Source organism: Bos taurus, chromosome 11 (assembly GCF_002263795.3).
Source record: "Bos taurus isolate L1 Dominette 01449 registration number 42190680 breed Hereford chromosome 11, ARS-UCD2.0, whole genome shotgun sequence".
Classification (NCBI taxonomy): Eukaryota; Metazoa; Chordata; class Mammalia; order Artiodactyla; family Bovidae; genus Bos; species Bos taurus.
In genome coordinates, this window is record NC_037338.1 from 106,405,189 (window position 1) to 106,432,918 (window position 27,730).

The following is a 27,730-nucleotide window of genomic DNA, read 5'->3' on the forward strand; positions in this document are numbered from 1 at the left end:
CGCCGGCGCGGGAGCTCTGGGCTAAAGTCCAGGAGGGCGGGGCCGACTCGGGGACGGGGACGGGCCTCCAGTGGGGGCGTGGTCAGGAGGGGCGGGGCTTGCGGGCCTACCTGGCGCCCCTGACGCACCTGGCGCTCCGCCCCGCCCGCACCAAGTACCTGGCGCAGGAGCGTGCCCTCGCCCCTTCTGTCCGCCTCGAAGGGCCCCCTCGGCCCGCGCTGGTCTCCGGATTCCAGAGCCCCGGCCCCGCGGTGCTCTGCCCCCAGCACCCCCGGGCCGAGGCAGGACCCTCACGACCGCCCCCTGCGCCTCCCGCGATCCGGCCGGGAAGCGCCGACTTCCGCGTGGGGCCAGGCGGGGTCCACTCCACCATGGCCTCGCTCCGGGACCTGCTGCGCGACTGGCACCAGGGCGCGCAGGCCGTGGCGCGCGGGGACTGGGACTGCGCCCTTCGCCTCTTCTCGAGCATCTCGGAGCCGCCCGCCAGGGTGAGCTTCAACGTGGGCTGCGTGCACCTGCTGGCCGGGGACCCGGAGGCCGCGCTGCGGGTGAGCCAGGGGGCCCCCAGGCTTGGTCGCAGAGACTCCACCTCAGGGGATGCAGCTCTCTGCTCCTGGTGGCCAGGGCTGGAGGAGTGGGGTGGCAATGCGTGGTGCCATAGCTGCAGGGGTGAGCCCAGGGCTCCCACCCTTCTTCCCTGATGGCGACCTGGGGACTCCCCCCACCCCAGCGTTCTGCTTCAGCGAACACCCATGCAAGTGGGACCTGTGTGTGTCCAGGGGGGACCCTGTTGAGCTGCGTCAGGGCCAGGATGGGGTCGCAAGGCTCCAGCACAGCCTCCACTTGTGGGGACCGTTTGCCCCACTCTGCTGTCCTGCAGAAAGGCCAAATGCGCACTGGCTCGGGTGCTCTTGATGGAGGTGCTAATGTACCTGCAGAGGCTCGAGGCTGGATGGGGCTGGGAGGGTTGCTGAGGTGCAGGCTTTGGGTCAGATCTTCAGCAGACACCTGTGGCCACAGCCAGGAGACAGTCTCTGGTTGGTGCCTAAACCCCAGATCTGTGTGCTCACCTGTCCCCCACCCACTCCCCAAAGCAGAACCGAGAGCCAGATGTATGCACGGGCACGCACACACCTGCCTCTGCTGAGGGCCTGGCAGGGCCATGCCTGCCCTTCAAGCCTCCAGGTTCATCACGGTGGTGCATATCCCATGGGCGATGACAGAAAGCAGTAGCACCCTGCACACTGCTTGTGTCCCCGAGGGCCCCCAGAAAAAGCCAGGTTCCCGCATCGTTCAGGCCAACGGCGACGACTACCGAAAACAGGTCCAAGGGGCCTGCCCTGTCATTCCTCACATGTGTTCGAATCTACAGTTATCTCAGCAGCAATGTCAGTGTTAAAATGTTATCCAGCAATGGGGATGCCATCACTGGACGCCACGGGGTCAGTGGAATGAGGCCAGTCCAGCCACTCCCTCCTCTAAACCTCGATTTAATCAGAGAGGGAACAGAGGTTCCCGGCCAAGGGTGTGCATGTTAAATTCTCCTCCACCCTAATTGGAGATGGAGTAGCAGAGGCATATTTGTTGGAAATTTTTAAAAAGCAGATGGAACAGCTACAATCAATAAAGCTGATTTGGACAGGGTGAGGGGAGCTGGGGCTCCGTCTCTGGCAGGAGCCCCCCAGAAGCTCCTATCTGGCCGCTCTATGTGGCAGGATAAAAGGGTTTCCCTTGTGCTGAGCGGCCACATCAGTGCCCGAGTGCTGACCCTCAACCTTGGTCAGACTCAGCTCAACAAGCCCCCACTCAGCCAGGTTTGTTAGAGTGGGACCATGACACCCTCCAGTTGCCTGTAGTTAACTTGATGGCTGCTGGATGCACTCCTTTTGCTTGTGTTTAACTGATGGCTGCTGTCCTTATAGACGACATCATTTCTGAGTTCAGTTTCAGGAAGAGCTGGGCTTCACGCACATATTAAGACTTTCGTGCTGTTCTTTTCTGATTCTAACAGGTGAGACGTGTGTCTTTTTGTGTGAACTACCAAAACTAGGGCTTGAAGGACACAACAGTCTTAGCATGACTCCCTCCCGTGGAGGCAACTATTGTCAACGTGCTGGGCGTTTCCTTGTCCTCGTGGTTAACATGTTGGTCTGTGCTGCCACCTAACTACCCCCGAGCGGTCACCAGAAAACACCTGGGGAGTCCAGGCAGGCTTGCACTGAGGCCGTGACACCTGCGCCCCTTGGACTCAGAGGCCCCTGGGCAGGCGAGGGAGACTTTCTCTTGCAGGTGACCATCATGTGGCCCGAGGGCTTCCTTGACCACTGCTGGGCATCCCCGTCTGTGACACGGGGGTGATGGGATTACAGGCCCGAGCAGTCCACAGACATTTCTGTCCGCAGGCATTTGACCAGGCGGTGACCAAGGATGCCTGCTTGGCTGTCGGCTTCCTCCAGCGCGGAGTGGCCAACTTCCAGCTGGAGAGGTGAACACAGACGTCCCCTCTTCCTTTTCTGACGGCCCTTTGTCTCTGCAGAGTCCTTCCTGTGCTCCTCTCTGCCTATGGTCACCTCCTCTGGCCAGCTCCCCCTGGGCTGTTCCCTGGAGCCCGGGGACAGGATTGTGTCACGTGGGGGCGTGTCTCTCTGTCCCCACACCCGGCTGCACAGTGACCCTGGGCTCTGTGCGGAAGAGGGTCACAGAGCACTTCTGCTGGCTCCCCTCCTCTGTTCCTACACCCTGGACTGCAGGGACGGCATGATTCTGCCCATTCTGCCTTCGGGAAACCCAGGAAAGGGATGGAGGAATGGCACATCCCAGGACTCGGCGGTGTTGGGGGAGGGTCCTCTGCCCACCCGGCTCTCTGCGCCAGGCCCTTCCCAGAGAAGGAATCAGAGCTGCAGGGCAGGCCTGGCGCCCATAGAAGGCCCTACACAGGGTGGCTGGGCTCCAGGGTGACCTCCTTCTCATCAGCCCGGAAGCCTCCCCAGGGGCGATGAGAATCCTGGTCGGGGCTGGGGCTTCCAGCCAGGGTCTGGGTGGGGAGGCCTGCGAGACAGAGACCCCGGAAGCAGGCAGGACACGCCTAGGGCACTCTGCACCCTGAGGTTCGGGAGAGGGCCTGGGGTGCAGGCGGAGGAGCCCACGGGCTGCACAGCCCGTCTGTGTGGACCCTGTGTGCTGAGGCCTGCCGACCATCGCTGCCTCCGCGCTGCAGGAGGGGCTGGGGCGGGGGGCGAGTCCGGGCCAAGGTGGAGCCCTCGCCCTGGGGCCACCCGGGGCCCCCATGCCAGGCTCCCCTACTGCCCACAGGTTCATGGAGGCCCTGTCCGACTTTCAGCGCACCCTGGCCCAGCTGAGGGACAACACCGCCATCGACTACACCCAGCTGGGCCTGCGGTTCAAGCTGCAAGCCTGGGAGGTGAGCGTGCGGGGAGCGGGCCACCAGGAGGCCGTGTGGCTGGGCCCTGGGGGCTGCCTGTGGGTGGGCAGCCTGGGGGAGGTCCTTCCAGGGCTGCAGGCCCCGCCCTCTGGGCCCTGTTGTCTTGTCACCGAGGCAGGTGGGCCCGAGTTAAGTGAGGTGCTCCCTCTGGCCAGAGGGGCCCCAAAATCCCAGCAGGAGAGGGCAGTGTCAGAAGTCAGTGAGAGGTGGCAGGGTGGGCAGGGCAGGAGCTGGCCTGGCAGTGGGCCCTGGCGTTCCTGCCCTGGGCTTGGTGCTTGGCTCAGTTCCTGGCCTCCTGGGAAGTGGCTGGCACTGACAGAAAGGCTTGGGAGGTGCTCCCACCGCTCCCAGAAACACGCCGCCTTGCAGCCTCTGGGAGCCACAGTGTCCAGTAGGTCAGCCGTGGGGGAGTCCCAGCAGGGTGGGCCAGGCCCCAGCCCTGGCTTGCAGGGCGGGGTTTGGGCTTGGCGTCTGTGGCCCGGGCAACCCCGTGGCAGCGGCTCTAGGAGCGCACAGTCCCTGCAGAGCGTGGGGGCAGAGGCTGCCCCGGGCAGTGCTCCGTCCTCCCGGCAGCACTGGACGACTTGACTGCTATTGCCCAGCGTGGGAGGGGAGGGCCGGACAAGAGGTGCCCCTCAGATAGCGCCCCAGACTCTTGCGGTTTCAGGGAACAGGGCAGCACAGGCAGGAAGGGGTCAGGCTAAACGCAGGACAGGCGTGAAGGCTGAGCAGATGCTTCCAGAGATGGGACATGGCCTGACGTTCAGAGCAGAAGAAAAGAAGGGAGGGCTGGTCGGCTCTGGCTGGGGGGGTCCAGAGAGAAACCAGGCAGGCAGAGCCCACCCCAGGGCGGGAGCCAGGGGGCACCTGGAAGAGCCCTGGGCCACTGTGTCTGGGCAGCTCAGGGGCTGGACCAGTGCAGGGTTGGGTGGGGCCAGGTGGTGGCCCTGTGGGGGAGGGGAGTGCTGGGCCTGTCGTCACCCCGCCCCGCCTCCCCACCCCCTCAGGTGCTGTTCAACATGGCTGCGGTGCAGAGCCAGCTGGGGCTCTGGGCAGAGGCTGCCTGCAGCCTGGGGGACGCCATCTCCAAGGGGCCGGAAGGGGCCCGCAACGGCCTGGACGTCGCCCTGGGCCAAGTGCAGGTAAGGGACGGGCAAGGGGAGCCAGGCTCCTGAGCTGACTCGGGGGGCTTGCCAGGCCCACAGCCTACAGGTTTGGGGCTCACATTCATCTAGCCCCCCAAGACCAACTATATGAGATAAAGAAACGTCTGGAGGTAGGGGACCCATGTGCCTTGCAGGGGGTTGGCCTCCCACAGGCCATGGGAGCTGGGGAGTGGGCCGTCCTGCTCTGAGGCCCCGGGTGGCTCCCGGCGCTCAGGGCTGCCCTGGCCCCCTCCAGAAGCAGGTCCCCCTGCAGCCTCGGCAGGTCCCCAGGGGTGAGGTCTTCCGGCCCCATAGGCGGCACGTGGAGCACCTGGAGCCTGTGGATTTCCTGGGCAAGGCCAAGGTAAGGGAGGCAGCTTCTCACTGCTTGGGCCCAGGGCTCAGGGCCAGCGGCTCCAGCAGGCCGCAGGGCGGGCGGCCAGGCCCTGTTGAGCTCACACTGTCCCGAGCGCTGGAGCCATCGAGGCCTTGGGGTGGGAGCGGGGCACAAGGCTCCCGGGTCAGCAGTGCCTCTAGACGGGCTCACGGATGGGTCCTGGGACCTGGAGGTGGAGCCACGGAAGCCGCTGCAGATCCCCAGCCAGCATGGCCCTGCCTGCCTCAGCCCCAGCCTCGCTCCCCCTGGCTTCAACCTCGCCCTGCGTTTCGGCCTCAGGGGGCAGGACCCTGGAGGAACAGGGTGGTCTGGCACGGCCACCTCTGCCCAGCCCGGGGTCCGGGCAAGCAGCACCAGCAAAATTGCTGGCTGATGGGGTGCAGCTCACCCCAGGGTGGGCTGGTGTGCGGGGAAAGAGGGCTCCCTGTGCACAAAGGAAGGCTCACTCTGGTCTCCAGCTGTGGCCTGGGCCCCTGACGCCCCAGTCACCCAGGGCCAGGCACTGGGTGTCTTAGCTGGAGGGCTGCCTGGAGGAGGCGCTTCTGAGCTGCATTAATCCACCCACTTGGAGCCCTTACCACAGGAGGTGACTGTTTCTATGAAATAAGAACATTTTAAAAGTGGTACTGGAAATAAGTCACACAGATGAGCAAGGCTCCGGCAGGCCTACCAGGCAGGTGGGGACTTGGGGTGCAGGTGGGCAGCGGGCCGGGCACCGCTGAGGCGGCTGCCCCTGCTGACGCTCACAGGTGCTGGCCTCCGCCCTCCCCACCGACTCCCACGGGGTCGCCCCGCCGCAGCCACAGGTAGGCGAGCCGCCTCCCGCCCCCCGCGTCTCCTCTGGCATTTGCAGGTCGGGGCCTCCTGAATTCTCTACCCTTAAGGGTGCCTGAAGCCTCCCCGGGGCTCCCTGTGTCCCTCCGATCTAGACTCAGGGGGCAGCCCATCCTGGTGAGACCTTGCCCCCTGGCCCCCGGGGTTCCTGGGGGGTCTGCGTCCTGAGGAGGGGTCATCTGTGCCCACAGGCTCTGGACGTGCGTGGTGAAGCCAGGCCTCGGGCTGCTGCACGGTAGGAAGGGGTCGGCACCCACTTCTCCTATCAGCAGGGGCCCTGCGAGGCCTGCCTCGCGGCCTGACGCTGGAGCTCCTGGGCAGACCTGCTGTGGCCACTCAGGGCCAGGGACCGGGGGCCAGCATGGCCTGTCCCCTTTCCAGACTGTCCAGGGTCCCAGTGTGGTGCGGGGCGTCCTGCCTCGCTCAGCCTTCCCATCTGTCCCGAGCCCATCCTGCCCCCAGGGGGAGAGCCCACCCCTGCTCAGGCCAGGGGGCACCAGAGGCACCGGTGGGGTGCAGCTGGCCACAGGCTGCAGGAAAAGCCCACCAGACGCAGCTTTGCAGGTGGCCCTCTGAGTGGGGTGCTCCTCTCCAGCTCGGGGCTCTGCAGGCCCACCTTTCAGGAGGCCTTGCCCGTGGGTGAGGCCTGGGAACGAGGGCCCCTCCCCTCCAGGGCCCGTGACACTGCCCCCGGCAGAGCTGACACCCCCTGCAGCCCCAGGACACCTACTGACACGGAGATGGAGGTCAGCTCCGGCCAGGCTAGGCAGCACGACCGTGGCACGCTGGTCACCCACAAGGTGGGTGAGCCCCGGTGGGGCAGGCAGGGGCCACAGCATTTGCAAGACCCCCACCCCAGGCTGGGCTTGGGGGACCAGCCCCAGCAGGGCGTCTCAGGCCAGGCAGCTTGCCTCATCGCCTGCTGGGGACAGGGCTTTGGCTTCCTTAGGCAGGCCAGGGGCCGGGTGGGAGCCAGCCGCAGCAACCAGATGCCAGGGGTCGGGGACACACAGACGTTCACAGGTGCTCAGAAGGGAGAGGGGGGTGCTCCCCAGCCCAGACCTGGGAGAGGCTGCAGTGCATGCATCAGAGCCGTGAGGCTTCCGCCCCTCAGCTGGGGCGCCCGGCCTTCCTTGCTGGGCGCAGGACTCCCCGAGATGCCCCAGGGGCTGCGTGCAGCTGAGGAGGGGTTGGCCGGGGCTCCTCAGGGCAGGTGTGCCTTGAGGGGTGGGGCGCCAGGAGCGGTGAGGCCGCCATGAGGGAGTTAGAGTTAACCACAGAGAAAGCGGCCGGGTCACTCGCTGGGCTGATTGGTGTTCTTGAAAGCCGTTGGTTCATGACCGCTGTGCTCAGCGCTAGCCTTCCAGACAGAACGACAGCAGCTCCCTGACTGCTTTTAGCAGCCGGCAAATCTGATAGAAATCCAAACGCTTCGTGTGCAAACTCAGCCCTCTCGGCCCACCCTGAAATCGGGGTCTCCGTCCACGGGTCAGGCGGCCTGGGCTGGGGACTCTGTGTCGTCCCGCCCGCAGCACGCCCGCGGCTTGCAGTCCCGGCACAGAGTGATGTCCAGCGGGTCCCTGACTTCAGCCCTAGCCTCCCGGGCTGGCTGGGACCCCTCAGCTGCAGCCGCCACCTCCTGGCTGGCCAGGGGAAGACAGGTCCGCACCCACAGGCACGGCGGCCTGTCTGTCATCTCCTGTCCATAGGGATCTGGTTCACGCTCCAGACTGACCCATGACAGGGCTGAGCTGGTGGCCTCCTGCCCGGCTGGGCCATCTTGCAGGCCGTGCCCCTCACCCTCCCGGGTCTGCTGGGCCCAGCAGAGCCCCCGCCCCCGCCCTCTGCCCCGACCTGAGGCCCAGCAGAGCCCCAGCTTGTGGCTTTCCTTGCAGAGTGCCCACGGGGAACACGCTGGCCAGCAGCTTCCTTCAGGTGAGGCCCCGTGCAGGGCCGGGTGTGAGGGCCCCCTGGGGGGCGGGGTGCTCTCAGGGCCCAGGCAGGCGTCTAGGGGGAGTGCTGGGAGCAGCTGCTGTGTCCTCCACAGAGGAAGCTGGTGGCCTTGTGGTTCCCGGGGCGGGGTGCCAGCAGCCCCCACTCTGACTTGCTCCCCTCAGGGGACAGCAGTCACCTGACTCCCTGGCTGCCCCCTCCTTTCTCCCTGCAGGGCTGCTGGCAGCCGGGGGGCCCAGCCCTGGCTCCTCCTCCGAGGCCGCCAGCACAGGGGTAAGAGCCAGCAGCTCTCACGTCACCCTCACTCCCCGAGGCCAGGCCCCTCTCCTATCCAGCCGAGGAAGCCTCCCAAGTCGTGGCCCCGCCCTGCCACCTCTCCGCCCCTGCCCTGCCCCCTGGGCTGGAAGCCCACCCCAGCCGGACCTGGGGCCTTGGGGCCCAGACACCGTTCTGCCTGCACCCAGGGAGCGGCTCCGGGGCGCTCTGAGTCCTTGGCGACCGTCACCGTGCAGTGTGCCCTCACCCTGAGCCTGACGGCCCCGAGAGGAGCTGACCTGTCCAGTCTGCGGGCCCTGATGAGCCAGGCCCTGCCCCCCCACGCCCAGCGTGCCCAGCTCAGGTGGGCTGGGACGATGTGCAGGGCGGGAAGGGGGCTCCGGGCTGGCCACCTCTTGGCCTTGCCCTGCAGGAGGGCCCGGCCCGTCAGAGGCTTTCGAGGTCAGAGCTCAGCACCCTCTGAAGCCCCTCGCCTGCGCGGCCCCCTCTGAGGCATCTCTTTGCAGTTACCAAGACCCCAGCGAGGATGGGCGCTGGGTGCCCCTCTCTGGGGAGGAGGCACTGCAGAGAGCCTGGCGGGACGCGGCCGGCCCTGGGGGTCTGCAGCTGCAGTGCCGGGTGAGCAGGGTGGGCGCAGGGACGGCTGGCCCTTCTCCCGGGGCTGAGCTCACCCTCCAGCCCTCATCCTGCCACAGGGAGTGGGCGGCCGGCCGGTCCTCTACCAGGTGGTGGCCCAGCACGTCTATTCTGCCCAGAGGCCCGAGGATCTGGCCTTGCAGCCAGGAGACACCGTGGATGTCCTGTGTGAAGGTAGAGCCTGCGCTGCCCGGGCCGGGGGGTGCCCGACCAGGGTCTGCACACAGACGCAGTAACGACCCAACGCCCACAGTGGACCAGGCGTGGCTGGAGGGCCACTGTGACGGCCACATTGGCATCTTCCCCAAGAGTTTCACTGTCCCAGCTGCGCGGCGCGCCTGAGAAGCTCGGCGGAAGAGGCTGTGGCGGGGAGGGTTTAATAAAGGCATTTGCGTCCCACGCGTGACCTGTCTCGGCCTGACTGGGCTTCCAGGGGTGCAGGTGGGCTGCTCAGGAGAACCCCACGGAGCTGGACACCGGCTCTGCCAGAGACCCCATGGCCCACGGCCAACCCCTCCCAAAGAGCCAGCCGCTCTGGCTCCAGCAGGCACCCCCACCCCAGGCCAGAGCTGGCCCTACACCCGTCAGTCTGCCGCCACCAATCCAGGTGCCGCTCAGGTCCCGACAGCCTGGTTTCTGTGCAGAGGGTCCCGGGAAACAGGCTGGGGTGCTGGGAGCCAGGGGCGGTGGTCGGGGCTCCACAGCCTCCGCAGCCAGGGCGACCCCGGGGGCAGAAGGGGGCCGTCTGGTGGCTGGCCGGAGCCCCCAGGACGAAGGCCAAGGCTCCTGATGGGGAGGGCGCTGGGCCTGGGTGGCGGCAGCAGGGGCCGCAGGCCTAGTCCTGGAGCCAGAAGACCTGCACTGCCACGGCACCCAGGGTGGCCGCGAGCGTCAGCACCACGAAGACGACCCCGGCCGCCCAGACGCCGAAGCTCTGTGCCCAACCCTGGGCGGGCGCCTCGGCCGGGATCAGGTTGGTCAGGTTCAGCATGTAGCCCAGCGTCCAGCCGATGTCAGCGCCGCCGGCCTGCGGGCCACACCCCAGCCGGGGCTCAGGTCAGGGCCGCGGGGCTTCGGCCCTGGAGGCCCACCCTTCCCCAGCCCCCCAGGCCCCCAGCTGTCACCTGCTGGCGGAACTCGATGCCTCCCCAGGTCTCCTCACTGAACCCGTAGCCCTCGACCAGGAGCGTGAGGATGTATAGGCCCGAGGCACAGTAGTCCCGCAGCCAGCGGTCCTGGCCCGGGGGCGCGCTCGCCTCCACCTGTGGGCCGGGAGCCCAGTGAGCCCCTCTCCTGACCCCCGCCCAGGGAAGGTCCCGCTCGGAGGCACCCCCGCCCCACTTGGTGAGTCTGCAGCCCGGGGCCCACCCACCAGCTTCCAGGGCCGCAGGCAGAACTCCCAGATGGTGGCGTTGGCCCCACTCAGTGACGGCTTGGAGGTGAGGTTCAGGAAGTTGAAGGTGTAGTAGAAGTTGGAGAAAGCCTGTGGGGAAGGGCGATGTGCCCTTGTGGGTGGTGCCCAGAGGCAGGGGCCCAGGGCGAGCCAGGTGCAGCCCTAACCCTCCCCACCCGGGGTCCCAGGCTCCCCAAGGGCGCCAGGGGTTGGGACCCTCAGCCTCCGGGAGGAAGCTGGGTCCCAAGGGCAGGCCGGGGGGCTCACGTAGAACTGGCCCTGCACGGGGGGCTGGTAGACCCCGGCGAAGGCACAGTCTTCTCGGCCGTCACAGCTGGAGAAATTGAAGAGCTTCCGGAGGGCCTCGACGCAGGCCCCGGGGTTCCCCGTGCCCTCCACGGTGAGGTTCTGGCTGAGGTCGGGGGGCGCTGCCGGGGCGCAGGGCGACTCATACAGGGACGCCAGGGCCAGCGTGCCCCGGTAGCCGCTGTGGTAGCAGGGGTGGCGGATCAGGAGGCCCGTGCTGGCCTGCGGGAGGACGGGTCCGCTCAGAGCCCCGGCCGGGCCGGCCCCCCGCCCTGCCCCAGGACGCAAGCCCACCTGCACCAGCTCGGCCAGCACCCTGCTCAGCGCCTGGTCGCGCCCGAAGCAGAGGTAGCTGTGGGTGTAGACGGTGTGGTCGGCACCGTAGAGGCGGAAGGTGGCCTGGGCGGTCTTGTCCAGGATGGGGCCTCCAGGTACAAAGGTAATCTGGGTGGAGGCCCCACCCATGTCCAGGGCGCCCACCAGCGTCTCCTCCAGGGGCCGGATCCACTCTCCAGAGAAGGAGTACTGGGCACGGACGGGGGCACTGAGTCCCTGCCCGGCCGCGTGGGCCACAGCCCCGCCCCCATGGCCTCCCGCCCTGGGGCCGCCTGTGCACCTTCACCAGCAGGCCAAGGATGTAGTTGATGGTGATCCAACCAAAGGCGCCTTCGTCCTGCCCCGTCAGGAGCTCTGCGCCCCGGAAGTCCACCGGTGACTGGCCCAGGGCCCGGCTGACCGCGGCGAACACGTCCTCCGCCTGGGAGCGATTCTTGCGGCTGCACAGGGAGGGTGGGGCAGAGTTGGCGGGAGCTGCCCCTGTTCACCGACCTGGGTGGTGCCTCAGCCCCAGGGGCACTTAGACCCCACGCCAGCCCCTCACCTGAGCAGCCGCATGCCTGCAGTGGCCCCCAGGAACATGGGTGTCTCATGATGCTTGGCCTTTGGGATCAGTGCTAGCGCCTCCTCCAGGCAGCCCTGCAGGCTCTCGCCAACCCGCGCAGGGTCGGAGGCGTAAGACGAGATTCCAGGCCCTGGAACACAGCACCCAAGGTGAGGCCCCAGGCCCCGAGGCTGGCGGAGCTGAGCAGGCCCGAGGGAGGTGCAAAGGTCGCCCTGCAAAGACGAGTCCCCGTCCTCACCCTCGGAGCCTGCAAAGGGGACTGTGTTTGCAAAAAGGTCCCTGCAGGTGTAATTAAGTTAGGGGTCTGAAGACGAGATGACCTGGCTTCCCTGGGTGGGCCCTAAACCCGACGACCAGTGTCCTTACAAGAGATGGAGGAGGGGGTTGGAGGCACACGGGGAGAGGCTCAGGAGAGCCCATGCCAGAGCCTCGGCCCAGCACCCACTGACCAGCTGGGCCCCTTGGGAGACTCACAGAGCTCTCTGAGCCCTTTTCCGTCAGGTTGATTCCCTACTGCCCGGCTCCAGCCTGCACCACCGCTTCCCAAAGCCCCGTCCAGCTGAGAGCCCAGTTGGGCAGTGGCTGGCAGCTCCCAGCCCCGCCCACCACCGGCAGACTGTCCACTGACCTTCCGCCTGGCAGGCCAGGGCCTGGCTGACTATGCCGGTGTCGTTCTCCTTGTTGGCCGGCCACTGATACACAAAGAGGGATGTGTGGGAGGACCCAGCGTCGAACACGATCCCAAACTGGGGGTGACACCGGGGTCAGGAGGGCGTGGGGGCAGGCGCGGCCCAGCCCAGCCTCTCCGGGAGGGCCCAGGGGCACACCTTGGTGTCTGGAGGCAGGAGGACGTTCATGGTCCCCACCAGGACGAGAAGCAGCGCGGTGAGGCCTGAGACCGCTGCTGCGCCCAGCAGAGCCGTGAAGACCCGCTGCTTCCAGGTCAGCCCCATGCTGGGGGGCAGGACTGGCACCCGTGGGGCCGCGGGGGCACCCCGACTCCACTGGCTGCAGCGCCCCTCGTCCTCCCCGGGGCTCAGGCGGCCCACTCCTGCTGGTCGACGGGCAGGGCCAAGGACCGCGCTGTAGAGCCGGGGTGCCCGCCCCGTGCATGGCATCAGACGGCTGCAGGGGCCAGGCGCCAGGATGCCCGGTCTGGCAAGCTAGCCGGCCACATACAGCGCAGAGGGGGCGCTGGGGTCACACCAGGGGCCAGAGAGCCACCCCCGTGTTGTTTGGGAGCCCCTCTCCCCCCACCCCTAGGACCCCGCTCCCCTCCTATCCCCCACCGGGCAGGACTGCCAGCTCCACACTGACCTCAGGGACCCAGGACCCCACCTCTCCCACCTACCAGTCTCCTCCCTGAGGCCCCCACCCCAGGCCTCTCCCAGGGTGTTTTCTAAGAGCCCTGAGGTCAGGCCTGAACCAGATTGGGACAGGAAACTGCCTGGCCACCCCACTGTTGCCAAGCTGCCCGCTTGGAGCCTGGTGAACGAGGTCAGGAGGGTCCCGGGAAGTGCGTTGTCTCTCCCAGGGGCCGAGGAGCTCTGAACAGAGGCATCTGGTTTCTGTTTAAAAGCCCGACCTTGCGCCTCTCTGATCTGATTCTGATATTTTTCCCGGCCCCACGACTGACCCTCGGCAGTGGGCCCACAACTGACCCTCGGCAGTGGGCCCAGGCCGACCCAGCAGAGAGGTTCACCGGTGGCTGAACACCAGCTCAGCGTCCGAGGCCTCGCCAGCCCTACCCCACGTCCCTGAGCGGGGCCAGGGCACAGGAGTCACCAGGAGCCTTGGGCCGGCGGCCGTGCTGCCAGAGGAAGTGATCAGGTCACCAGGACCCTGAGGTCGCGGACTTTGTGCCGCGTCCATGTCTGCAGGAACGCAGATGCTCCCGGAGGCTTCCTCCTCCTGGCCGATCGCCGGGCCCCGGGCCCCCGGCCAGCACGGGAGTGGGGCCTCCGAGCGAGGTCATGTTCCCGTTTTAAGGGGCGAAGACCAAGGATCAGAGAGGGCGGGTGACCTGCCTGAGTCGCTGTCCCCACGGGACCCAGTCTCTGTCCCCGAGCCGCAGGCCACGTCAGAGACGGGCAGGAACCAGGGACACCAGGACCCCACCCCACACCCACCTCCAGGGCACACAGTGCCCTGAGCCCCCGGGGGTGGGCAGGAGCTGGGTGGATGCCCCCACAGCCCGAGCGCCCCTCACCTGGGCTGTCGATGAGCAGTGGGAGGCCGTGAGGAGGGAGCTGGACCGGCTGCTGGCTCTCGGGCGCCTGCCCGGCGCTGTCCACCTGCTGCCACCCCACCCCCGTCACCGCCCCCCCAGCCTGGTCACCACCCGGCAGGTGACGGCCCCTGCTGCCTGCCCCCACCCAGGGTCACCACCTGGCCCCCGCACAGAGGGGTCCCTCCTGGGAGCTGCTCGGACTTTGCCTCTGACCCCACCCTTCCCCAGCAGAGGATGGCGCCAGGACTGGGCAAAGGGCAGGTCAGAGTCAGGTGACTGCAAAGGCCTGAGGCCCAGGACTCAACCCGCGCAAAGGCCGGAAGGCAGGAGGGGGAGGGTCAGGCTGTTCCCCCCGTGCAGTGAAGTTGCTGCTTTTCTGTGCACACGTGTCCATTCGTGTGACCACAGCGGCCCGGCGAGGTTCTCCAGCGCTCCCTACGGCCCGGCCCAGCCCCCAGCTCTCGGCTCCCCTTGCTGATGATTTGTCCTTGTGAGGGAGTCAGAAACGACCGAGCCTGGCTTCTTCCCTCAGCTCGAGGGAGACCCGGCAGCTCCCGGGGCCTGCGAGGAGCCGGGCTGCCCCAGGGAGCTGAGCCCCCCGCGCTGGAGGCCGCGGGATCCCGCTCCCCAGCTGCGAGGCGCGGCCACGGACGAGCACACGCAGGCTTCACGGCACCTGTGCTTCACTGCCCGCCTGGGGACTGACCACTGGGTTCACCTCAGAACTGCCCACGGACCCCAGGGCACGGGGGTTTGATCCCTGGTCAGGGAACTAAGGTTCCACATGCCACCGGGCAGCTAAGGCCACGAGCCACAAGTAGAGTCTGTGCGCTGAAACTAAAGTTCCCACACGTGGCAACGGAGACCCGACGCAGCAAACAGACGAATAAAACAGGTTTAAAAGCCCAGAGGCTCTCCCACGCGAGAGCTCGCTCCTCTGCAGCTTCTCTGTGTCCTTCGGGCGTCCCTGTCACAGCTCTTCCTCTCAGCCGATCTGACGTGTAGTCAGGCCTCCTGCGGCTTCCGTTCACACGGGGCTGGGGACCGAGTGCCTCCCTACATCTGCATCTGCACCCGTGACCCTCTCGGGCGCAGTCTCATGTCTTTTAATTGGACCATTTGATTGCTTCCTGTTGAGTTTAGAGAGTTCTTTATATATTTGGAGAAGGCAATGACACCCCACTCCAGTACTCTTGCCTGGAAAGTCCTATGGATGGAGGAGCCTGGAAGGCTGCAGTCCATGGGGTCGCTGAGGGTCAGATACGACTGAGCAACTTCACTTTCACTTTTCACTTACATGCGTTGGAGGAGGAAATGGCACCCCACTCCAGTGTTCTTGCCTGGAGAATCCCAGGGACGGCGGGGCCTGGTGGGCTGCCATCTGTGGGGTCGCACAGAGTCGGCCACGCTGAAGCGACTCAGCAGCAGCAGCAGGTATATATTCTACGTGCAGCTCCTTCTGTATGAGGTTTGCAAACACCTTCTCAGTCTGTAGCTTGTCTCAGCTGTGTATTTCACAGAGCAATTCCTAACTTCTTGATGCAATCAAATTTATCAGCGTGTTCTTTTGTGGATGGTCTTTTTGTGTTGTTACCAAGAACTCTTCGCCTAACCCCGGTCATGAAGATTTCTTTCTCCTTAAGTCTCCTAGTCTCATGATGTGGTTTGATCAATGAGCCATTCTGAATTATTCTAAGAGGTGTGACTTCATCACATCCACCTCTTCTGCGTGTGGATGGCAGAGGCACTGGCACCATCCTTTCCAAAGAAGATGTGGTGCCCACATATATTTATATATCCAGTAGCGTAGTACCCAGCATCAAAAAGAATGAAATGATGCCATTTGCAGCAACAGGGATGGATCTGGAGATTATCAGACTAAGTGAAGTGAGTCAGAGACGCAAAGACAAGTATCACACGCTAGCACTTCATGTGGGATCTGAAATACGAGTCAACCTGTGAAACACAAACAAACTGTGGTTGCCAAGCGGGGAGGGAAGGGCCGGGCGCTTGGGATCAGTGGATGAAACTCTCACCTACAGGACAGAGAAACAACAAGGTCCCACTGCGAACCCCAGGGAGCTGTATTCAGTATCCTGTGATAAGCCAGAATGGAAAAGAGCGTGACCAAGACTGTCCGTGTGTGTAACTGAGGCACGCTGCTGTGCAGGAGAAAGTAACACAAAGTGGAAACAACGGTGAGTGAAGTGAAAGTCGCTCAGTCGTGCCTGACTCTCTGCGACCCCATGGGCTGCACAGTCCGTCGAATTCTCCAGGCCAGAATACTGGAGCGGGTAGCCTTTCCTTTCTCCAGGGGATCTTCCTGACCCCGGAATCGAACCAGGGTCTCCTGCGTTGCAGGTGGATTCTTTACCAACTGAGCTATCAGGGTAAACATAACATAGAGTCGTACTCAGCATCAAAAACAATGAAACATCACAAACAACAATACTTCAATAAAATTTAAGAAAACCACCCTTTCTCTGTGAAGGCCTCTGCACCTCCGTATAAACGGCCCTGCGCGGAGGGCCCGTTTCTCCGCTGCGTCTCTCGTCCCTGAGGCTGTCTCGATTACGCAGCCTCACAGTTAATACTGTGCAATATGAGCCTCCAACTGCAATCTTCTTTTTCAAAATGGTTTTAGCTGTTCTAGTTCCCGCATGCTTACTCCTCAGTTGTGTACGACTCTGTGAAACCCTAGGGACTGTAGCCCACCAAGATCCTCTGTCCACGGGATTTTTCAGGCAGGAATACTGGAGTGGCTTGCCATTTCCTCCTCCAAGGGATCTTCCCAACCCAGGGATCGCACCCTCATCTCCTGGGCTTCCTGCATTCCCGGGGGATACTTTACCGCTGAGCCGTCAGGAAAGCCCCTCTTTTGGAGGTAGCAGGATGGAAATAGACATTCTCCATGCTTGAAAGAAGAAACATGTAGTTCCTATGCCCTTCCATGTAAACTTACAGTCGGCCCCTCACTAAGTACAGAACAATCTGGAAGTTTCGTTGGTGTTATGCCAAAAATCTACGATCACTTTGTGGAAAATTGGTGTCTTTACAATTTTGAGCCTCTCAATCCTCGAGCACAGTGTATCTTCTCTCTATTTAGGGTTTAGGAGTCTGTAGCTCCCTGGGGCGCGGCAGTCACGGACCCGGGGCAGCGGCGCCGCCTCCCCGCGTGGTGGCTCTTCCTGCCCTTGCTCGCAGACTGTGAGCCAAGACGCCGCCGCGTGGAGGCGGGAGCCTCGTCCGGCCTGAAGCGCCCTGAGGCACGGCGTCGCTGCAGGGGCCTCCTTTGCCAGTTCCCATCACGAATGAGTTCTGTATTTCAGCATGTGCTTGCTGCATCCATCCGTACATTCGTGTGGTTTTCCTTTGAACACGGTGTGGTGCATTGCGTTGATTTTCTTGACTACTGAACCGGGATAAACTTCACGGGTTGTGATGCACGATTTTCTTTTTATATTACTGGATTTTGTTTACTAACACAGTCGGGTCTCATTATTCGTGGATTTTGTACTTGCAATGTTGCCTACCAACCTCAAACTGCTTTTGTAATCCCCTTGGTGGGCATGTGTGGGCACGAGCGGAGCAGCCAACACGAGTGACTTGGCCCGCCCGTCCTCAGCCGAGGTTCAACGAGGCAACACTGCCTTCCTGTTTCAGCTCCCGCTGTGAACAAGTGTCCCTTTCACGGTCAGTTTCGAGCCATCTGTTTGTACTTGTGAGCTTTCGGGAATCTGAGCCTGTATTTCCCCCGGGAGCAGTGGTTCAGTGTCGGCTGACTTGGGGCTTGCAGTGACTCTACAGAACAGAAGAAGAAGTGTATCTGGAGGATTTCTGCAGCTGTGTTCACAGTGCTGGGCTGATGCTGAATGGGTGGGGAAGCTTCCTTCCCCCTTCATCTCCTGGAAGGGATTTCTAGTCTCCTTCTTTAAATGTTTTGTGTAATTTCCAGGGAAACCATCTGAGACTTGCTTTTTCAGAAGATATTTAATTGCAGAGTCAATTTCTTCCATGGTGATAAGGCTAATGGACCTATCCGGTTCACGACGCGTGAGTTTTGGTGGTTTGTGGCTTTTGGGGACTCGGTCCGCGTCACTCCAGTTATTGACTTGCTGTCAACAGAATTACCCAGAGCCTTCCTTCCCTACCTGCTTGCCATGTTTGCACTGACAGACCTCTCTCATTCCTGACACTGTCTTTGGGCCTGCAATTTTTTTTTTTTTTTTTTTTGCTGTTCTGTTGCTAGAGGTCTACCAATTTTTTTTGTTTCACAATTTTTTCTTTTTTTTGGTTTCCAAATTCTTTTGATTTCTGCTCTTACACATGCTAGTAAGATTATGCTCAAAATCCTTCAAGCTAGGCTTCAGCAGTATGTGAAATGAGAACTTGCAGACGTACAACCTGGGTTTAGAAAAGGCAGAAGAACCAGAGATCAAATTACCAACATTCTTTAGATCATGGAGAAAGCAAGGGAGTTCCAGAAAACCATCTACTTCTGCTTCATTAACTACGCTAAAGCCTTTGACTGTGTGCATCACAACAAACTGTGGAAAATTCTTTAAAAGACTGGAGTGCCAGGCCATCTTACTTGTCTCCTGAGAAACCTGTATGCAGGTCAAAAAGCAACAGAACTAGACGTGGAACGACAGACCGGTTCGAAATTGGGGAAGGAGTACTTCAAGGCTGTATGACTGTCACCCTGCTTATCTAACTTGTGTGTAGAGTACCTCACGCAAAATGCTGGGCTGGTTGAATCACAGGCTGGAATCAAGATTGCCAAGAGAAATGTCAACAACCTCAGGTATGCAGACACACCACTATAATGGCGGAAAGTGCAGACGACCTGAAAAGCCTCTTGATGAGGGAGTGAAAAAGCCAGCTTGAAATTCAACATTCAAAAAACTAAGATCATAACATCTGGTCCCATCATTCATGGCAAATAGATGGGGCAAAAGTAGAAACCGGAAGATTTTGTTTTGGTGGGGGGGCTCCAAAACCACTGTATGCAGTGACAGCAGCCACTCCTTGGAAGGAAAGTTAGACAGTGTGTAAAAAACAAGTTAGACAGTGTGTAAAAGTTAGACAGTGTGTAAAAAACAAGACATCACTTTGCCCACAAAGGCCCGTATAGTCAGATACGGTTTTTCCAGTTGTCGTGTACAGATGCGAGAGCTGGACCCTAAAGGAGGCTCAGTGCAGAAGAATGGATGCTTTTCGAATTGTGATGCTGGAGAAGACCCGTAAGAGTCCTTTGGACTACAAGGAGACCAAACCAGTCAATCCTAAAAGAAATTAACCCTGAATATTCACTGGAGTTGTTGACAGAAGCTGAAGCTCCAATACTCTGGCCACCCGGAGAAAGGACCTTGATGCTGGGAAAGACTGAGGGCAGGAGGAGAAGGGAGTGGCAGAGGGGGAATAGTAACAGCACCACCAGCTCAATGGACAGGAACGTGCGCAAACTCCAGGAGACGACGGAAGCCAGAGGAGCCTGGTGTGCTGCGCTCCATGGTTTTGCAAAGAGTAGGACACAACTTAGCGACTGAACGATAAAAACTACATGTCTTTCCTCTTTTCTGCATGATTTGGGTTTACATTGCTTTTTCTTTTCTAATTTAAGGTGGAAGCTTAGATGACTGATTTGAGACTTCTTTTCTAATGTAAGCATTTGTACTAGAAACTTCCCTCTAAGCACTGTTTCAGCTGCATCTCTTAATTTTCTTACATGCTCCATTTTAATTGCATTCAGTTAAAAATATTTTAAGTTCCTCTTTCGATTTCCTCTTTGATCCATGGATTATTTAGGATTTTGGTGTTTAATTCCTAACTAATTAAACAGTTTTCTGACATCCTTCTCTTACTGATTTCTGTTCTAATTCTGTTATAGTCAGAGGACATGCTTTGTATGTTTTTGATCATCTTAAATTTGCTCGGGTTTTTTTTTAATCAGGACGTGCTTTATTTGGATGTTCCTTGGGCGCTTGAGAAGGACGCACACCCTGCTGCTGCTGTGTGGGTCGTGCTGTGCGTGACACTATGTCCAGTTGGTTGATAGTATTGTTCACTTATTTTATATCCTTGCTGTTCTTCTGTCTATAAGCTTTATCTATTACTGAGGGAGAAGCACTGCTGTGTGTATGGGACCCCCTGGACTGTAGCCCGCCAGGCTCCTCTGCCCATGGGATTCTCCAGGCAAGAATACTGGAGTGGGTTGCTAAGCCTTCCTCCAAGGGATCTTCCCGACCCAGGGATTGAACCCATGTGTCTTGAGTCTCCTGCATTGCAAGCAGATTCTTTACCGTTGAGTCACTGAGGAAGCCCAAAGAACTGCTGACTCCAACTATAATTGAGAGTTTATCTATTTCCTTTTCTTTTTCACTTTTTGGCCACACCACACAGCATGTGGAATCTTATTTCCCTGAACAGGCATCAAACCCACACCTCTTGGAGGAGAAGCTCAGAGTCGCAACTGCTGGGCCACGAGGGGAGTCTCAGAGTTGTCTGCTTCTACTTTCTTTGTTAACCTTTACTCCTCTGGCTGCACCAGGTCTTCCTTGCAGCACGTGGGATCTTTAGTGTGGCACACAAGCTCTGACTTGCAGCGTGTGGGATCCAGTTCCCTGACCAGGAATCAACCTCAGGCCCTCTGCATTGGGAGCTCAGAGCCTTAGCCAGGGACACCAGGGAGTCCCTATTTCTACTTTTAGTTCTGTCCATTTGTGCTTCAGAAAGTTTTTTCTATTAAAGCTCTCTTTTTAGGTGCATACTTTTAGAATTGTTATGGCTTCTTGAAGAATTGTCAGTTTTATCAATATATTATCCTCTTTATCCTCCGTAATTCTCTTTGTTCCAAAGCTTCTGTTGTGTGGCATTAACAAAACCGCTCACTCCTGTCTTCTTCCGATTAGTTTTGCAAGTCTTTCATCTTTCATCCTTCTACTTTAATCTATGTATCATTATATTTGAAGTAAGGTTTAGAAATTGTAATTTATAATGAGAAATGAATATTTGGTCTTCATCTGTTTCTGATTCTCAGTTCCTAAAACCCTGCATTTTCCTAGGCTATGAGAGAAATCCATTTACACCTGCTGTAATTATGGATAATTTTAATTTGGTAAGTCACCTGAAAATATCCGACTCTTTGTGACCCCAGGGACTATATAGTCCATAGAATTCTCTAAGCTAGAATACTGGAGTGGGTAGCTTTCCCTTCTCCAGGGGATCTTCCCAACCCTGGTATTGAACTGGGGTCTCCTGCATTGCAGGGGGATTCCTTACCAGCTGAGCTATCACGTAAGTCAACTGACATTGGGAATTCAATTCAAGATGGTAACTTGAATTTATTCTAGCATTTTATTATTTTGGTGGGTTCTGTCTCATCTCTCCCTTTCACCTTTCTTGCCTTCGTCTGGGTCGTCAGGAGCAGTTCTGAGTGGCCTTCGTCTGGGTCGTCAGGAACGTTTCTGAGTGGCCTTCGTCTGGGTTGTCAGGACCGTTTCTGAGTGGCCTTAGGTCTTTCTGCTGTGACTCTGGCTGCACCCGTCTCCTGCGACACTTTAGCCGCCTTCCCTCCGCCTTTTGTGCCGCAGCTGTCTCGTGTGTCATGCTGACTGACACTGAAATTGCCCTGAACAATGCCGCAGCTTTTGCTTTTATTGTCCAGCATATTTGAAAGAACCTGAGAGGAGAAAACATCATCACGTCTGTTGCTCTTCCTTAATCCCAGTGTTCCAGATTTCCTTCTTGGGACACTGGTTCTTCCAGTGGTCATGTATGGATGTGAGAGTTGGACCATAAAGAAAGCTGAGTGACAAAGAATTGATGCTTTCAAACTGTGGTGTCGGAGAAGACTCTTGAGAGTCCTTGGACTGCAAGGAAATCAAACCAGTCCATACTAAAGGAAATCAGTCCTGAATATTCATTGGAAGGACTGATGCTGAAGCTCAAACTGCAATACTTTGGCCACCTGATGCAAAGAACTGACTCATAGGAAAAGACCCTGATACTGGGAAAGATTGCAGGCAGAAGGAGAAGGGGATGACAGAGGACGAGATGGTTGGATGGCATCAGCAACTCCATGGACATGAGTTTGAGCAAAGTCCAGGAGATAGGGACGGACAGCGAAGTTTGGCATGCCTCAGTCCATGGGTTCACAGAGTCGGACACGACTGAGAGACTGAACTGATTGATTTATGTCTGAAGAATCTCCCTGTATTGTCTTTTTAGTCCGCGTCTGCTGCCTTCAAAGCCTCTTAGTTTTCCTTCATCTGAGACTATCTTTACTTCACCATCTCCACACGTTCAACTCCCAGCTTCCTGCAACGGATTCTTTGCTTTAAACAGCCCCTCCCAACTTCCCTTCTCTGTAAAAGACAGTTCCTCTCCTGTTCTCTGGGCTGACCGATGGCTCACCACAGAATGTACACCCTGAATTGTAACTCTTTGCTAGTCCCAAATAAACCATTTTTGCTGGTAAAATAACTGGCTGTTTGACTGTTTTAGGTCAACATTACTTGGTGTCAGAAGTGGGATCCAGAAAGGACCCCTGATAACTCCAATGTAGTGAGCAAACCAGTGTGAACTCACAGAGCCCAGGGAGCTCACTGCTTTCTTGCTGACCCTAGAGTTTAAGGTAAGTTTTCTCCTGGACTCAAGTTCCACTCTTTCTGTGTTTTGAGGCTCTCCAGGTGTTATTGGAGATATACCATTTTTGACGCTTTCATCCTGTATTTAAAAGGTTCATCTTTTCTTAGAGCATTTGTCTGGTGCGGTGGCACATCTCTTGAAACCAGGGTGTTCCCACTGAAACCGTGCTGCTAAATCTTTTGTCCAACTCCTTTGGAACTGAGCTATTCCTATTGGAACTGTGCTATTTAGAAAATTTTTTCCTTTGCTGTAGAGAAAAATCTCTAAGATAAGGGATTCTAGTCATTTAAATGTTTTGATGGTGTCCCCTCTACCCCCTTCAGACAGCTTTATGTTTAAAAATTGTGGTCCCTCCTCAGGCACACTTCTAATTAAATGGACTAACTTTACCAAAAGTAATTTAGAACACTAACAGTCATTAGGGGGAACTCTTAAATTTCCCAAGTTTACTTTTCTTAAAGATAAATTGGACAGCCATGCTCTAAAAATTTTCAAAACTATATGGAATTCCTATTATTATTGGTACTTTGAGGTTTCTAAGTGTTATCAAGATTATAAAATTGCCTATTAGCAAAATACAATTTTTAAATTAACTGAGGCAAACAGATAATTGAGATATGCAAAATGGATCCAGAGGCCTCTCCCCTCCTGCCTCCTCTGCCTCTGGACAAAGCAGCCTGTGTGCTCGGCAGCCCCGTGTGCTCAGCCTCGTGTGCTCAACAGTCTCGTGTGCTCAGCAGTCCCGTGTGCTCAGCCGCCCTGTGTGCTCAGCCGCCCCATGTGCTCAGCCCCATGTATTCAGCTGCCCCGTGTGCTCAGCATCCCATGTGCTCAGCAGCCCCGTGTGCTCAGCCCCGTGTGCTCAGCCACCCCGTATGCTCAGCAGTCCCGTGTGCTCAGCAGCCCTGTGTGCTCAGCCCTGTGCGCTCAGCACCCCGTGTGCTCAGCAGCCCCGTGTGCTCAGCCCCGTGTGCTCAGCACCCCGTGCGCTCAGCAGCCCCGTGTGCTCAGCCACCCTGTATGCTCAGCAGTCCCGTGTGCTCAGCACCCCGTGTGCTCAGCAGCCCTGTGTGCTCAGCCCCATGCGCTCAGCACCCTGTGTGCTCAGCAGCCCCGTGTGCTCAGCAGTCCTGTGTGCTCAGCCCCGTGTGCTCAGCCCCATGCGCTCAGCACCCCGTGTGCTCAGCAGTCCCGTGTGCTCAGCCCCGTGTGCTCAGCCCCGTGCACTCAGTCCCATGTGCTGAGCAGCCCTGTGTGCTCAGCCCCGTGTGCTCAGCACCCCGTGCGCTCAGCACTCCGTGTGCTCAGCAGCCCTGTGTGCTCAGCCCCGTGTGCTCAGCACCCCGTGCACTCAGCACCCCGTGCGCTCAGCAGCCCTGTGTGCTCAGCCCCGTGTGCTCAGCCACCCCGTATGCTCAGCAGTCCCGTGTGCTCAGCACCCCGTGCGCTCAGCAGCCCTGTGTGCTCAGCCCCGTGCACTCAGCACCCCGTGTACTCAGCCCCATGTGCTCAGCCCCGTGTGCTCAGCCCCGTGTGCTCAGCACCCCGTGTGCTCAGGAGCCCTGTGTGCTCAGCCCCGTGTGCTGAGCAGCCCCGTGTGCTCAGCACCCCGTGTGCTCAGCCCTGTGTGCTCAGCCCCGTGCGCTCAGCACCCCGTGTGCTCAGCAGCCCCGTGTGCTGAGCAGCCCTGTGTGCTCAGCCCCATGTGCTCAGCCCCGTGCGCTCAGCACCCCGTGTACTCAGCCCCATGTGCTCAGCCCCGTGTGCTCAGCAGTCCCGTGTGCTCAGCACTCCGTGTGCTCAGGAGCCCTGTGTGCTCAGCGCCGTGTGCTCAGCAGCCCCGTGTGCTCAGCCTCGTGCGCTCAGCCCTGTGCGCTCAGCACCCTGTGTGCTCAGCCCCGTGTGCTCAGTCCCGTGTGCTGAGCAGCCCCGTGTGCTCAACCCCATGTGCTCAGCAGCCCCGTGTGCTCAGCAGTCCCGTATGCTCAGCCCCGTGTGCTCAGCACCCCGTGTGCTGAGCAGCCCCGTGTGCTCAGTCCCGTGTGCTGAGCAGCCCCGTGTGCTCAGCCCCATGTGCTCAGCAGCCCCGTGTGCTCAGCAGTCCCGTATGCTCAGCCCTGTGTGCTCAGCACCCCGTGTGCTCAGCCCTGTGTGCTCAGCCCCGTGTGCTCAGCAGCGCTGTGTGCTCAGCCCCGTGTACTCAGCACCCCATGTGCTCAGCAGCCCCGTGTGCTCAGCCCCGTGTGCTCAGTGGCCTCTCCGCGCCCCCACCTTCTTTGGGCCCTTCTGTTCAGCTTTCACCTCCTCCTTGCCCTCGGCGGCCGCTTTCTAATTCTCTCACTGAGCTGCCTTTGTACGTGCAGCTCTCCCCACTTCCTCCTGCTCTGAACCTCTCAGAATCTGCCCCTGTATTTAAGTTTTGTTTTCTATTGAAACATAGTTGATTGACAATGTTGTGTTAGTTTCAGGGTACAGCAAGGTGATTCAGGTATACCTACACACGTGTCGTTCTTTTTCAAATTCTTTTCCCAATTGGGCTATTACAGGCTCCAGGGAAGAGACTCTGGATCCAGGTGACATGCCCAGAGTGCCCACCCCTGCACACCCACTGGAGACCTGAAAGTGAAGATTTCCTGGAACTGAAGCAGACCACATCTGAGCCGACGTCAGGATCAGGCTTGTTAGATGGTCTGAAACTCACACACCTCTCTCATCTGGACTACTAACTAACTCTGCAATCTTACCAAAATTCACGGGCTGGATGTGTGACCTGCAGGCTGTGTGACTGACAGTCTTTCCCAAATGAGAAAGTCTCTGATAACCCAGTATTGGAAATCAACTATACTTCAATTTAAATAAACAAGAAGTCCCTGCAGTTTCCCTGTTTGGGGGAAAGTTCATCAGCTATTGCTTCATGTCATTCCTGTACCGCGCCTTCTCCGAGTGCTTGTTTCTCTCCGAGTCGCGTGTGCCCTTGCTGCAGTCACTGTTCTAAGACACACTTCAGAAGGGAAATCCCTGAGACCTCTGGCCTACCTCTCTGTTACTTGAATGTGCCCTCCAGAGTTTTCCAACCTCTCTTCCAAGAGGGACATGATATCCAGGAAAGGTCCTCCCTGGCACTGACAAAAAGTCACTGAATCCATTTAAAAAATGTGTTGATAAGCAACACTTTTACAGGAAAATCTTCATCAAAGAGGGGAAATGTGAAAATTAGTAAGCAGAAACCTTGTTTAACGCGAGGCCAGAAGGCGGCGCTCTCAGCCCTACCGAGGGTCGGTCTCAGTCACGCCCGACCCTTGGCGACCCCGGACCGGCGCCCGCTCCTCGGTCCGTGGACTCTCCAGGCAGAACTGGGGTGGGGACCTTGGTCTTCCCGTCCAGGGAGCAAACCCAGGTCTCCTATACCGGAAGGCGACTCTCCACCACCAGCGCCGCCCGGGAAGCCCCGAGGGCCTGCGGCGCAGCCTCGGTCGCAGACCCCACGGGAAGGTGCAGACCTGCGCCCCAGGCGGGAGATTTTCTCCCCGCCCGGCAACAGCTCAGCCAATGAGAGGCTGTCGCCGTGCGACCCATGGAAAGCCGCCACACTTCCGGCTCCCGGCTTCCTCCAATGGGCTCTCTGTTTAGAACAGCCCTTCCAACCCCCTTTCTCTATGATAGAGCTTTCTTTCTTTTGTTCTCTGTACTTGCTTATGGTTCACCTTAGTTTTCTCGTCTTGCATTCCAATTATTTCCTGTTCCCAAATAAACCCACATTGCTGGTAATAACTGGCTGTTTTATTATTTGAGCATCTTTACAACAGCTCTTCCAAGTCTTCGTCAGATAATTTCAACACCGCGGCTTCTCATCCTTGGCACCTGCTGGCAGCCTGTGTCTGCTGGTCAAGATCTCTATGGCTCTTCCGGTCTGTAATGTTTCGAGTACCCTGTATGAGACTGAGGTCTTGTCTGTGGCCTGTGGAGAGTGCTGGGGATTCAGCCACACTCTAAGGGTGGGTCTAGGAGTGGGCTGGGCCGCTGCTGCAGGTGCTGGTTGGATTCAGCCCACACAGCCCTGGGAGCAAGGCCAAGGACTCATAAGTACCTTTGCAGGTGGTTTTCCTGTACTTTACAGATCCTGGTTCCCACCCCCACCGACAGTTCCCTTCCCAGCCCTTGAGCCTATCTGATATACACAGCATGTCTAGTCCACGTGACTGTCTTCCTGGTTCTCAGACAGACCTGGCCCAGTCTAGTGACCACTGCAAGGGCTGGAACCAATGGAGGGTGCCTCCCACCGTGGCTTTGATGATTGCCTTCCTAATCCTGATCTCTGACTCCTCCCTGGGAACTCACATGAGACTCTGGACACAAACCTATTAAAGGAGTTGTTGGTACAGCGTGTCCTTTCTGGAAGCAGGGCAGATGGTGGGTCTGAGTTTCATCCTGATGGTGATGGAAGGTTCTAAACAAGGCAGATGTGCTGTGGCTCTGTCCCCTGGGGCACACATCCAGAGCAGGGCATCAGGCGCGCGGGGGACACTGTGTGGGGTTGTGGGGGTGAGCGTGGCCATGTAGGCTGGGGTGTGCACGCTGCAAGGCTTGGAGAGAGCAGGAAGGTAGAGAGGGCAGGCCGGGGCCACCTCTGCCCATGCTGTCCCAGGAGGTGAGGGCTGGACAGCAGGCCTGCCCGGGTAATTAAAAGGGTTCACGTGTCACGGGAGGTGAGAGGAACACACCCATCTGTGTGACCTCTTCAGTTTAAACGGAGAACGTGCAGGCCTCTTGCGAGCCCAACCATCCTTCTCCCTCAAAACCCCACTTGGGAATGATGTGCTGCTTCTGGGACGGCCGTCCCCATGACCTGGCTGGCCCCCATTAATGGCATGAGCTGTGGCACATGGACACCCATGCAGGAGGCCCCAGGGAGGTGCTGGCTCCATGTTTACGAATTACGTTTTAAGAGCTATTGTCAGATTGCTTTCCAAGAAGTCTACAGCAATTAACATGATCTCCTCCCCACACAGTCACCAGCACAGGGTGACTCAGATCCTTTAAAATGTTTGCAAAACCAACAGGCAGGACACATCTCTTTCCCTTCACTGGCTTTTTATAGGCCGCTTGATTTCTTTCTCTGTGAGGTGTCGATTCAGCCCTCCACTCACTCTCCCTGTTGGCTCTGTCTCTTTCTTGTTAATATAAGCCTTCGTATGGGAAGGACCTTAATCCCTCATGTGCATGCTTGCTCATTTGCTCACCTGTGTTCAAGTCTTTGCAATCCACGGACGGTAGCCTGTCAGGCTCCTCTGTCCATGGAATTTTCCAGACAAGAAGGCTGGAGTGGGTTGCCATTTCCTACTCCAGGGGATCTTCCCAACCTAGGGATCGAACCCACGTCTCTTGGCAGACAGACTGTTACCCACTGAGCCCCCAGGGGAGCCCTTACCTCTCCCACTAGGTGCCAGCACTTCTCCTCAGCGCCCCCTGGTGGCTGCTGCTCCCAGCTGAGGTGGGTGTGCAGAGGCTGCAGACCTGAGGTTGCTTCGGCACCCCCACCCAGCCTGCCTCCACGTTTGCCACCCCCTC

The 27,730-nt window shown here is 59.1% G+C and overlaps 2 protein-coding genes and 1 long non-coding RNA gene across 21 annotated transcripts; 2 read left to right on the top strand and 1 right to left on the bottom strand.

Moving 5' to 3' along the window:
- The first annotated feature begins 14 nt into the window (after positions 1–14).
- On the top strand, positions 15–9,523 carry NOXA1 (NADPH oxidase activator 1). Of its 14 annotated transcripts, NM_001435019.1 has the most exons (14): positions 150–548; positions 2,403–2,485; positions 3,313–3,421; positions 4,450–4,584; positions 4,844–4,951; positions 5,734–5,790; positions 6,010–6,053; positions 6,492–6,618; positions 7,714–7,753; positions 7,986–8,044; positions 8,236–8,390; positions 8,554–8,665; positions 8,743–8,857; positions 8,937–9,082. In NM_001435019.1, the coding sequence occupies exons 1-14, from the start codon at positions 372–374 to the stop codon at positions 9,023–9,025; spliced, it is 1,410 nt and encodes a 469-aa protein (NP_001421948.1). In that variant the 5' UTR covers positions 150–371; the 3' UTR covers positions 9,026–9,082. The 14 variants fall into 14 exon arrangements, 13 of the variants coding, with proteins under 13 accessions (XP_024854486.1, XP_024854492.1, XP_024854497.1 ...); XM_024998718.2 differs by having other exon boundaries at positions 15–548; positions 8,554–8,857; positions 8,937–9,523; XM_024998724.2 differs by lacking the exon at positions 8,554–8,665 and having other exon boundaries at positions 15–548; positions 8,937–9,523.
- Positions 9,045–13,590, bottom strand: ENTPD8 (ectonucleoside triphosphate diphosphohydrolase 8). Of its 6 annotated transcripts, NM_001077927.2 has the most exon segments (10): positions 9,045–9,710; positions 9,808–9,945; positions 10,056–10,166; positions 10,344–10,604; positions 10,677–10,907; positions 10,999–11,158; positions 11,263–11,413; positions 11,912–12,029; positions 12,111–12,366; positions 13,493–13,544. In NM_001077927.2, coding segments are annotated over 9 exon segments (1,488 nt in total). In that variant the 5' UTR covers positions 12,237–12,366; positions 13,493–13,544; the 3' UTR covers positions 9,045–9,518.
- LOC101907926 (uncharacterized) lies at positions 12,141–26,059 on the top strand. The gene is made up of 3 exons (XR_810066.4): positions 12,141–12,225; positions 22,019–22,148; positions 24,709–26,059. It is a non-coding gene; the product is annotated as an uncharacterized lncRNA (long non-coding RNA).
- Positions 26,060–27,730: the final 1,671 nt, after the last annotated feature.

Bases quoted from the DNA above. Each gene is read 5' to 3' on its own strand.
- NOXA1 (XM_024998717.2), top strand. From the start codon at position 372: ATGGCCTCGCTCCGGGACCTGCTGCGCGACTGGCACCAGGGCGCGCAG. The intron at 4,952-5,733 runs GTAAGGGAGGCA...TGACGCTCACAG, and splicing joins ATTTCCTGGGCAAGGCCAAG to GTGCTGGCCTCCGCCCTCCC. The intron at 5,791-6,009 runs GTAGGCGAGCCG...CTGTGCCCACAG, and splicing joins TCGCCCCGCCGCAGCCACAG to GCTCTGGACGTGCGTGGTGA.
- ENTPD8 (XM_059891218.1), bottom strand. From the start codon at position 12,401: ATGCCATGCACGGGGCGGGCACCCCGGCTCTACAGCGCGGTCCTTGGC. The intron at 10,908-10,998 runs GTGCACAGGCGG...GTCCGTGCCCAG, and splicing joins TCCTTGGCCTGCTGGTGAAG to TACTCCTTCTCTGGAGAGTG. The intron at 9,946-10,055 runs GTGGGTGGGCCC...CCCGGCCCACAG, and splicing joins GCCTGCGGCCCTGGAAGCTG to GTGGAGGCGAGCGCGCCCCC.